Source organism: Cimex lectularius, unplaced genomic scaffold, assembly GCF_000648675.2.
Source record: "Cimex lectularius strain Harlan isolate CLEC.00 unplaced genomic scaffold, Clec_2.1 scaffold139, whole genome shotgun sequence".
Taxonomy (NCBI): Eukaryota; Metazoa; Arthropoda; class Insecta; order Hemiptera; family Cimicidae; genus Cimex; species Cimex lectularius.
The window spans coordinates 620,052-630,730 of record NW_019392832.1 but is presented as its reverse complement, the minus strand read 5'-3'; the positions used below and the strand labels follow the sequence as shown (position 1 = coordinate 630,730).

Genomic DNA, 10,679 nt, shown 5'->3' with positions numbered 1-10,679 from the left:
AAACATAAGAACAAACTACGTTTCTCAAGGGGCTGGCAGTCCTGGGCCCAAGCACCATATTTCTTCTTTTCCTCCCAGTAATGCAAATAAATTCAATTAGAACCAAAAGAGGCAAATGCATTTATTTTATGATGATAGAGTCGTACAAATAAATAGTTAACTGCTTCAACCAATTTAAGTTGGAGCAGTTCACTATTTATTTGTATGATCTATCATTTGAAAAAAAAAAGGAAGAGGAGTAGTAATTTAGATGGATTTTTCGTTCGGAAGCCCTAACAATTTTAACTATTTCAGTTAAAGTTTGGTATTGCGGTAAGTTATTCGAAATATACCCTTAGACGGTTTTAAACCATGAGGAATGTCTATCTTGCTTTATAATATATAATTATAATCTGTAAACTTTGTATATATATTAAACAATAAAGACATATAGTAGTAGTAGTATTCGAAATATATTTTGAAGTTTTGAACCCCTGTGTTTGTCAATGGTTGAACAACCCCACCTGTCCTACGCATGACTTGAAAAGTTTATTTGCATAACTATAAGCCGAAATTGTAGCGACGTCCGTTATTTCAGGTAATAATTCAAAAATATTATCAAAATATTATTATTATTTTAGTCGAAAACTTAGTTCAAATTAATTATCCTAAGGGGTTAAAAATCGTGAGACGGTGGGATTGGCACAACACTGTGCCCGCGCGGCCGTTTAGCTGGAGGGAAAAAGCGAAGTGGGGAGAGAAACACGTGGGATAACCAACGTTGAAAACGAACTTGGTACGCTCCTTTAGCTTGGTACAACAGAAGCTGCCCCGGCTTATATTTCTTCTCCGGTATTTTAAGTAATTTTTTAACCTAAAACTTCACAGGTGAGTCGCATTTTCTTTTGTTCTCTCGTCCAATTTAAAGTCCCGTTGCAGTTTATCATTTCGATTATTTTCAATTTTAATTATATAGGCCTCGAGATAAAAGTACTTGTTGCTTGTATCTATCTCAGGCGCGTCTTTTCCGATTAGCATTTATTTGGGCCATTTTTTAAATATTCAGTCATCCTGAATTTTAAAAAAACTAACCGTTTTCCGATTTTTGATCAATTTGTTTTATTTATAAGATGGCACCTTCAAAGACCAACCTGAAGAGGAAAACGTCAATAACCCCGAGTAAAACACCGACGAAAAAGGTTCGGAAATTAATCTTATCAGGTACGTTTATTTTTATTTTAAATTCATACATTTAAATGAAATTAGGCTTATATTGGAAAGTTGAAAACACCGCCCAACCCTAAAATGTTAAAATAAATAGGCTTATAAGTTTTCAACAGAAATTAAGTTGTGAAAAAAGTACACTATCTCTCAAAAAGATCCCCCGTTGAATCAATTTTTTAGTCTGTCCAAACTAAGTACACTCAGTAAAAAAAGTCTCCGAACGCCGGTCAGTAAAATAGAATCAAGCCTTTTAAATAATAGGCTAAATTAGCACAGTGTCTCGCAGCTGTAAACCTTTTAATAACCAACAAAAACCGTATAACATTTAATAGTATTCAATAAAATAAAATTAAAATATTGGTACAAAAATCAACAGTCTACAAATCTGATGTAATTTATAAAATTAATCGTATAAACTGTCCACGTACATACAATGGAATTATTACATCGCAATAAATAGATAAAAGTTAAAACACCAACAACCAAACCCACAGCATTGGCCACACACCACTCTGAAAAATAACACAACTTTGATTTTGACAAAATACCAATCGTAAATACGGAGAAAAAAACTTATACAAATGCAACTTTCTAGAAATGGTTTACATTGACACAGTCACACATAGCATTAATTTCTGAACAGATAGATACAAACTCAGCCATAGCTACACTAACACCATAAAGCAAATAAACTATTAAACTTTAGTTTTATTTTCCCCATTCCGTCGTTAATAATTAACTTTCTTTCCAATATTAAATGTCGATCATCACAAATCCCATCCAGAAAATCCCCATTCTTGACTTCTTTTGTGTTAAATAAAACCGCCTAGAAGAAATTTTCCAAGGTTTACTGCATCACCCACCCTGTCACAAGTCAAAAACAGCAGAGTACAAATTCATGTTTCACAACTCACACAAAATCAATATGACACCACGAGAATAGCACCAAACTTTTCATGAATATGAAATATTTGGTTCAAAATTTATATTAACATCTTAAATTGTATTTTGTTCCCTATCGACATGTTTTGTAATTTACCCAGGCCCTGAAGATAGATGACCCAAATAAAGGTTGAAAGGTCGGCAAAAAAATGAAAAGGTGTTTTTCTAAACTACCTCATTCTTGACCGCTCCTTATGACTTCAACAGATTATGAAACAACACGTCACTAAGAAACACAGTATTCAATATGTAGAAATTAACCAAAATATACATACACTTTGTATCAAGGTATGGTCCTGAAAAGAAAAGCAAATTCACTTGTTAATTCCAAGCTTTCGATTTATTTTAAGGTCATGAGGGTAAAACAATCTTAAAACGTCTACATATTGGCATAATTAAGTTTTTTTGAAGACTCAGCCTAACATTGCCAAGAACTGTGGCATATGTGTGTGTGTGTGTGTGTAGATATATTTAAAATTGTTTTGCCCTGATGATGACCTTAAAATAGGTCGAAAGCTGGGCAGTAACAACTGAATTGGCTTTTTCTTCAAGACCGTACCTTGATCCAGTGTTCGGGAATGAAAAAGTGGACCGCATCTCACATCTCCGAATAATCACTGAATTTAAATTTGTTTCTAATGTACTAGCCATATAAGCTTTATTTTCTAATAAAATCTCAATAAGAAATATCGAATCTCTTTTGGCTTAAAACTCTGATCCTCCCTATGTTTGTTCTGTACACTGTTATGTACTATATAATATATTATGATGCAGTTATTTTATTAGGACATAATTTTTAAAAAAATCTTAAGATATACACAATTTTGTTCACAAGATTTTTATTTAGCAAGGGGAGAATGTAATTACTAATTAAATAAACAGCATTAAAGTAGCTTACTTAGAATTTTCAATAATTATTTGGTTTTCAGAAATTACTGAGACCACCACTTTTGAAACTGAAAACAAGGAGCCTTGTAATGTTATTGTGATTGGGGATGGTGACACCGGCCAGTTAGGCCTCGGCCCTGATGTTACAGAGAAAGCGAGGCCAGCTGTAGTTGCCAATTTAAAAGATGTTGTAGAGGTTGCCGTCGGAGGGATGCACACAGTTGTTTTAACTAAAGATAACAAAGTAATTTTTTTTTTTATCACTGCTTACATGTTGTAGGACATGATTGCCAATAGAATATTTTGCAGGTTTTAACTTTTGGCTGCAATGATGAAGGTGCTCTCGGGAGAGATACAAGTGTTGAAGGCTCTGAAACTTCACCTGCCCCAGTTGACATTCCAGCAAAGGTTGTGCAGATATCAGCTGGGGACTCTCATACTGCAGCGATCACAGATGAAGGTCTTCTCTATGTTTGGGGTACATTTAGGGTTAGTTCTATTTTTTTTTTTACATGTTTTTCTCCATTCATTAATAAATATTGTAGTCATTGGAATAATTTTGGTAACGTATTTATTTTTAATAAAAATTATTTGTTGCAGGATACTCATGGATCGATGGGTCTATACCAGAAGGAAATTGAAAAGTTTCCTATATTGATTAAAAGTAGTGTAAAATTTTCAAAAGTAGCATCAGGAGCTCACCATTTGGTCCTCTTAGGAGTTAATGGGAATGTATATACATCTGGTTGTGGGGAGCAAGGACAGTTAGGTCGTTTGTCTGAGCGTGCAGCCCATAGATATTCCCGACATGGTTTAGGTAGGCTGGTTCTTCTAAAAGTTTAATTTTCTATTTATGTAACATCAATAATTTCTCGCTTTTATTTAAGGGCGCCTTTTAACACCGACTTTGGTAAATATGCCATTTTCCGTTCGGAATAAAATTAATATTGTTAACATCTGGACAGGATCATACAACACATTTGTCCAAAATACAAATGGCGACGTGTATGTATTTGGTTTAAATAACCACAATCAACTGGGGATTGATAATTCCTCTGAAGGTTAGTTTTTACTTCCCATATTTTTACATAATTAATTGCAGTATAATCAGTTAAGTGTTAAGAAATGTTCAATTAGTTAAGAAGTGAGGGGTAAAAATAAAAAATCAGGGTGCTGTGTTGGGCAAATGGCCTTTGGTTTAAAGAGAAACGTTTGTTAGGTAAAAGTGTTAGGAGTCACTTTTAGCGTGTTGGAGTGAAATGAAAACAAGATATTGAGTGTATACCAAATTTTATTTTAACATAAAGCAGATGCTGAATGGTACATATTTATTTTGATGACAATTAATAACACTTTTGTCAAGTTCGCTCAATATGGCAGAAATTATTTTAAGGACATAGCTTGTCATCTTTGGTCGATGCTTTGTGGGTATATGTACGGCACTGAAGATAAACAGCATATGATCCCACACTACAAAGCCCAGGCATTTATTTATTACCAGCATTATGTTTTCTTGATTATACTTTTAATTTAAAGGTGGCCCTAGACATGCTGTATTGGGTGAATGCTGATTGCCGCTGAATATTTGCCAAGTCTAGAGATGCTCGTCTTGGCATTTGCCAAATAGCATGCTTATGTATTGCTGCAGCGGTTACTGTTTCGGGCAGTGGCTACAAACTAATTTAAAAAATATATTTAATTATATATTTTTTTTTTTTTAATAAAAAATTTATGGTTTGTAAGAGAAGCTTTCCAAATGATTGGTTCTGTTTCATAAACATTGAGGAACTCCAAAACTGTTGTTTTGGGCCAGTCCATACATAGTAAAAACAAAACTTGTTATTGCATAAATTAATACATCTATACTAGTTAGGAATCGTTTATTAATGGAAAAATAAGTAGTATTAAATAGAAGTAATCATCCCTAACCATTAAATAGACGTATACACTTAATGTTGATTTTTATAACAGTTGATTTTTAAACGTGTGGATGGTTTGAGTGTGGTTACTTTAGAAATATTCATGACCTTTGAAGCGGACAAGATAATCGACAATAAGCCGAGCACAGTGAGTACTGAATATTGTTGCTCGGTTATTCACCAAGCATCCATCCCCATTAGTTGGGATTGGGTGAAACTTTGCTTGGCAATTGGTGAATTCCACATATCTGGAGCCACCTTCAGATCTTGGTTAAGATGAAAAAGATAATGTCATGAGCAGGATTCGAACCCACGACCTATCATGACTTCGAGCTCAAGTGGTTACTGCACCAGCGTACTGAGCTGAAGATCGTGGGCTTGAATCCAGCTCGTGACGCTACCTTTTTCATCTCAACTAGATTAATATTATATTTAATGAAAATAATACAGTGAATTATGCCTACTAAATGGATATTTATATATTTTCAACTGGCTTTTGCACAGACTGAGACTCCTTTATTAAATTTCCAGTTTCTTCACATGCTTACTTTAGCTTTTACAAAGAATTATTGTATGAAATACACTTTTTACTTAAATTGTTCAATCACTAAGCTCTTGCCAACCATCACGAATTCAAGGTTGTATCAGCAAGCTGACCATATAAGCTAAATAATGACACTGCATTTAAGTCTCTGAGACTAATATTTAGGGAGTTACTAAAGGCAAGATGATACAAACCATTTTGTTATGGTATAACTTTCTGTTCTATATATTTCACTGTGATTTTAAAGACATTTTACATCAAAATGTTACCAATTATGAAGATTCGACAAATGAACAATGTTTTCTAATGCTGTCATATTTTCTATTTGTAGATAAACTAAACCTTGGATGCTGATTTCAATGTTTTGTTTTAGATAATAATGTTTACTTTCATCCTACATTGAGTAAAACTTTATCCGGAAAGAATTGGGTAAAGATTTCTGGTGGAGAACATCATACACTTGCCTTGGACGATACTGGTATGGAATAGATTGTGTACGATTTTATTGTGTACGCTAAAGAAAATTTTTAACGTTTTCAGGTACAGTCTATGCTCTCGGTCGAAAAGAGTACGGTCGGCTTGGCCTGGGAGAAAACTGTTCAGATGCTGTTAAGCCCACTGAAGTAAAAATTGGAGAAAATGAGAAATGTTCAGACATTTCTTGCGGGAGTTTTACATCCTTCGCTATTACTAAGGATGGTAAATAACCTATTGAATTCTTGTGCTGGACTTAAAACTAATCTCCAAATTGTCATAGGAAAACTCCATTCTTGGGGTATGAGCTCTAACATGCTTGGTCATGGCGATAGTGGTGATGATGTGTTTGTACCTACTTTAGTTAAGGGGAAGCAGTTGGAAGACAAAACAGTGTTGAAAGTAGCAGGCGGAGGGCAGCACACTGTGGCACTTATCAAGGCATGATATTTACAAAATAATAGTCCACTTTGAACAGACACTTAATTTATTTTGTACATATCTTTTAATAAATAGTTTTAGGAAAACTAATATCTGATGTTATGTATATAATCTTGTATTAAATGTAATAACTGTAGATGGTTTACATACAATGTCTCTCCTGTTTAAGAATTTGTAGTTTTTGTTGTAATGTAATTATTTTTACTTTGCTGCCTTACAATTTTTTTAAATTATTTTTTAAGTGAAATTTTGTGATTTAATTGATTCAAAATTTATTTATTAACATTTCAACTCTACTTGTCATTATTTGTGCCATGTTCGCAGATTAGTTTGTTCTAGCCCTAGACCATAATTTAGATTGTCTTAAATTTCATCCTCATGTATTGCTCTTTTTCTTCTCTTTTTTTCTACACATATTTGTTTTAAATAATTTTTATGCTAAAACAAATTCTTAAGTTAATGCATTGTGTATTCTATAGAATAATGCAGTCACATCATGTTTTGTTTTTTTTCTGAAAGAGTGAAAATATGTTTTTATCAACAATTTGTTGGAAAAATAAAGGTTTTGACCTTATTCAAATTTGTTATAGTAGATAAATAGACAAGATGGATTGTACTATTATAACAACAGTATCATATTGAAAGAAATTAATGACCTGACACAGTACACACTTTTGGTCATTGCTAACTTTCTTTAGCATATTATTAACTAATTCAATGTTTGATTTATAAACAAATAATTATGTTCCTTTTTGTTTTCAGTATGAAATATATTTTAGCATTTTCAATGTAATATACCTTTTAAATAAGTTAATTAAATAACCTAGCAGATTATTTTCCAGATAACGTCTTAATAAAAACAAATGTTTTGAGAATATATATTTTTTTTAATCCTACTTTTAAATTTTAATATTTATTATGATTTTATGTTATCACCTTATATCCAGTAGATTTACAAAAATTTAAATCTAACAAATTGATTTGAGTTGAAGACAGTTGATTGTTTGGTTGACAGTTGTTTTTACTGTTTTTTTTTAAATGAAAACAAGTAATAGGAATGAGTATTGAAGTTTTAGGTACTACAATTAATTAAGGTTTTTAGTTGAGATAAAAAAGTCAATGGCACAAGCGGGATTCGAACCCACGATCTTCGGCTTGATATGCCGCTGCTTGAGCTATCATGACCTCGATCCACTCGGACACCAACTTCCTATCTCAACCCCACCTTTTGAATTTTCCCTCCTTTTTGCCAGTTTTCAAATGTCGTGTAATCGGGTTGGATTCTCGACAACAAATGAAATGGCCACGGAGAGCTTTAGTGAAGTATACTTCATTTTTAAATCATTAAATTCACTAATTTCGTGGTCCGCTTGACTTATTAAATGGTCAAGCGGACCACGAAATTAGTGAATTTAATGTTTTAGGTATTGTTGGTTTAAAGGTAGACATCAACGCTGAAACTCCTCGTATCTGTGGTACTCGTAAGATTTTAAACTGTCGAAAACAGTTTTCAATATTGAAATTTTAAATTTAAGTTAATCGTTTTTTTAAGGGAAATCCAGTTATTGGATCAATGTTGAAGTTTTAGATACGATAATTGATTTAGATGTAGACATCAACACTCCAGCTCTCACCTCTGGTTCTTCTAAAACTCAAAACTGTTGAAAACCAGTCAGTTTTCATTCTTACAAATCAGTATTTTGATTGAATCATCAGTGCTCATTCCACTACATACACACTCATGTATATAAAATAATTTAACAATTACAAGGAAGGAAAGTTTTTGTCGTTGATTGTGAAGGAAAATTGCTTATGTAAATTATCAACAAGGGCACTTATTCCTTTAAAACATTTATAAAAATCCCATATTAAGCAAGCAAGTTGCTTGTGCCATTGCACTCGAGGCTATAAGAAATCAGTGGCACATGTTTTAGTTTACCTTTTAGTCTGTTGGGCATTTGGTGGTACTCGCAGACCAGTATCGGGACGCCCAAGAGCCAGGGAACAAACTGATAATTTATCCGATTGTACACTCTGAAAAATGGCTTTTCCACTGCTTCTGAAACATCTCAGACTTTGAATGTGACTATTATAAGCGACGATCGAGCCGGCGTATACACTAGGAGGAGGTCTTTAGGCCGACCGAACGTCAAAGCTGTTGAAGTTATTGCCACTAGTCCAAACCACGACCAAGGCCAACCACTTCGTTCCGATTTGCCTCCCATAAACACCAAGCAAATCACGGCCAATGAATTGGTTTGAATAGTGTGTACACATCTTCGGGTTCAGTGGTTACCTGGAACCATTATCAGATGTTTTGTTGTCTTCCATATCCTTAATAAAGGACCTCTCAGACGTCTCAGACCACTCAGTTTTTAGGTCTCTTATTAAAAAAAAAAAAAAAAAAAAAAAAAAAAAAAAAAAAAAAAAAAAAAAAAAAAAAAAAAAAAAAAAATGTTTAAATTACGATATGAATAATATAAAAAATGGAAGAAAAACTTTTTTTTTGTCTTTTACCCTTTCCACCACCCCGCCGTACCTGAGGAAGACCACATACTGGCGGACATTAACTTAATGAATGTATATATCTAAGGGACTTCAAATAATAAATGGGATAAAATTACCTCCCAACGATCTTTTCTTCAGGCGAGACCGCTGGTCGGTTTTCGAAGGAACAATATTTTCATTTTGAAACCTAAAACAAAAGGTTTTCCCCTGCTGGGTTCCCCTTGCACATTTACATTTTCTTGATTTTCTCTTCTATATATTTATATTATCTAAAATTTTCTTACTAAGAAGAGGAAAACAGCCCGGAACCCTAAACCTAAACCTATGTTTAATTATGCAATAAATAAATAAATAATGGTAATAAAACTCTAACAATAACAATATTTAGGACTTAGTAATAAGAATAAATAGGGACTTGTTCATTTAAGTGTAGTTGAGGCAAAGTCTTTTAGTGCTGCAAGTGATTTATCACAGACTAGTTTATGGAGATTAGGCGAAAAAGAAGAAAAACTATAATTCCAAGGAAAAACAATTATATCTTGAGTGGTGCTGATTTAATACCTAAAATTTTGTTTGTAATTTTTTCTCTACTTGCAAATTTGCCTATTTAATCCAACTTTTGTTAGAATTGATGCACTGTTGCAAATAAAATCGTCTAATGACATTATTTAATATTTACATAATGGTTGAAAATACAATTTTTTATCTCTTCCTACCTTAAAAAAACTCAACTTCTCAAATACCGCTCAGTTTTCCAGCCTCTTATTAAAACAAAAAAAAATTAAATTATTTAAATTAAGATATGAATAACATAAAATAGAGAAGTTAAAAACCATGTAATTCTAAGGAAAAAGTTATTTCTTGAGGTGAATTGATTTAATTATTTCCTTGAAAACGTGTCCATTTAATCCAAATTTTGTTAGAATTGATGCGCTAATGTCTACAGTATAAATATTTATTACAGTATAAATATAATAAATTACCGATAGAACATTTAATTTTTCATAATTGTTTTTAAAATGACTTTTCTCTATTATATAAAAGAATAGAAGGAAACAACCATGTAATTCTAAATAAAAACTGTTATTTCTTGGGTGGAGTCGATTTAATTCTCTCCTTGAAAACAGTACAAATATAATTCAATAACAATTATAGACTTAATTTTTAATAAATTTTTTTAAAATGTCTTTTCAACATTATATGAAAGATTAGAAGAAAAAACCATGTAATATTAAAGAAAAATGGTCATTTCTTGTGTGTAATGTACTACATGCATAAAATTTTATCAGTAAGTTTGTCCTCTTAAAAACTTTTCCGTTTAATTCTAATTTTATTAGTGATGACCGGCAGTATAAATGTAATATTAATTGCATGACAACTTATTTCATTCACCAATGAATAAGATTATGAGAGAAAGAAATATATGTCCAAGATAAGATAATAAGAAATATATGTAGTTATTTTTTCATCTGAATTGAAATACATTTAAATGTAACTTAAAAACATTAATTTTATAGATTGTTTTTTAATAAATATAGTTGTATCATATAAAATATATTATATTTTTACATAAAATATATAAATATAGTTAACAAATATATAAAATATATGCTTATTAATGTTTGATGTTGTTTTCTTTTATTTATACATTTTGTTTATCTACTACTTTAATTGTTTATAACCTCGTGATTTATATGGAAAAGGATCTTTGATCCTTTTGTATATTTAAAAATATAAAATCAATTTAACGGCGATTTTGT

General features: G+C 31.8%; 1 protein-coding gene across 1 annotated transcript; it reads left to right on the top strand.

Moving 5' to 3' along the window:
• The first annotated feature begins 717 nt into the window (after positions 1–717).
• LOC106672562 (regulator of chromosome condensation-like) lies at positions 718–7,286 on the top strand. The gene is made up of 9 exons (XM_024228549.1): positions 718–867; positions 1,110–1,200; positions 3,075–3,277; positions 3,343–3,522; positions 3,634–3,850; positions 3,921–4,094; positions 5,870–5,974; positions 6,037–6,195; positions 6,254–7,286. Exons 2-9 carry the CDS (start codon positions 1,110–1,112, stop codon positions 6,415–6,417), a joined length of 1,293 nt encoding a protein of 430 aa, XP_024084317.1. The 5' UTR covers positions 718–867; the 3' UTR covers positions 6,418–7,286.
• The last annotated feature ends 3,393 nt before the right edge of the window (positions 7,287–10,679 follow it).

Coding starts and splice junctions, on each gene's coding strand:
- LOC106672562 (XM_024228549.1), top strand. CDS start 1,110: ATGGCACCTTCAAAGACCAACCTGAAGAGGAAAACGTCAATAACCCCG. Junction 1,201..3,074: donor TCGGAAATTAATCTTATCAG/GTACGTTTATTT, acceptor TTTGGTTTTCAG/AAATTACTGAGACCACCACT. Junction 3,851..3,920: donor ATATTCCCGACATGGTTTAG/GTAGGCTGGTTC, acceptor CTTTTATTTAAG/GGCGCCTTTTAACACCGACT.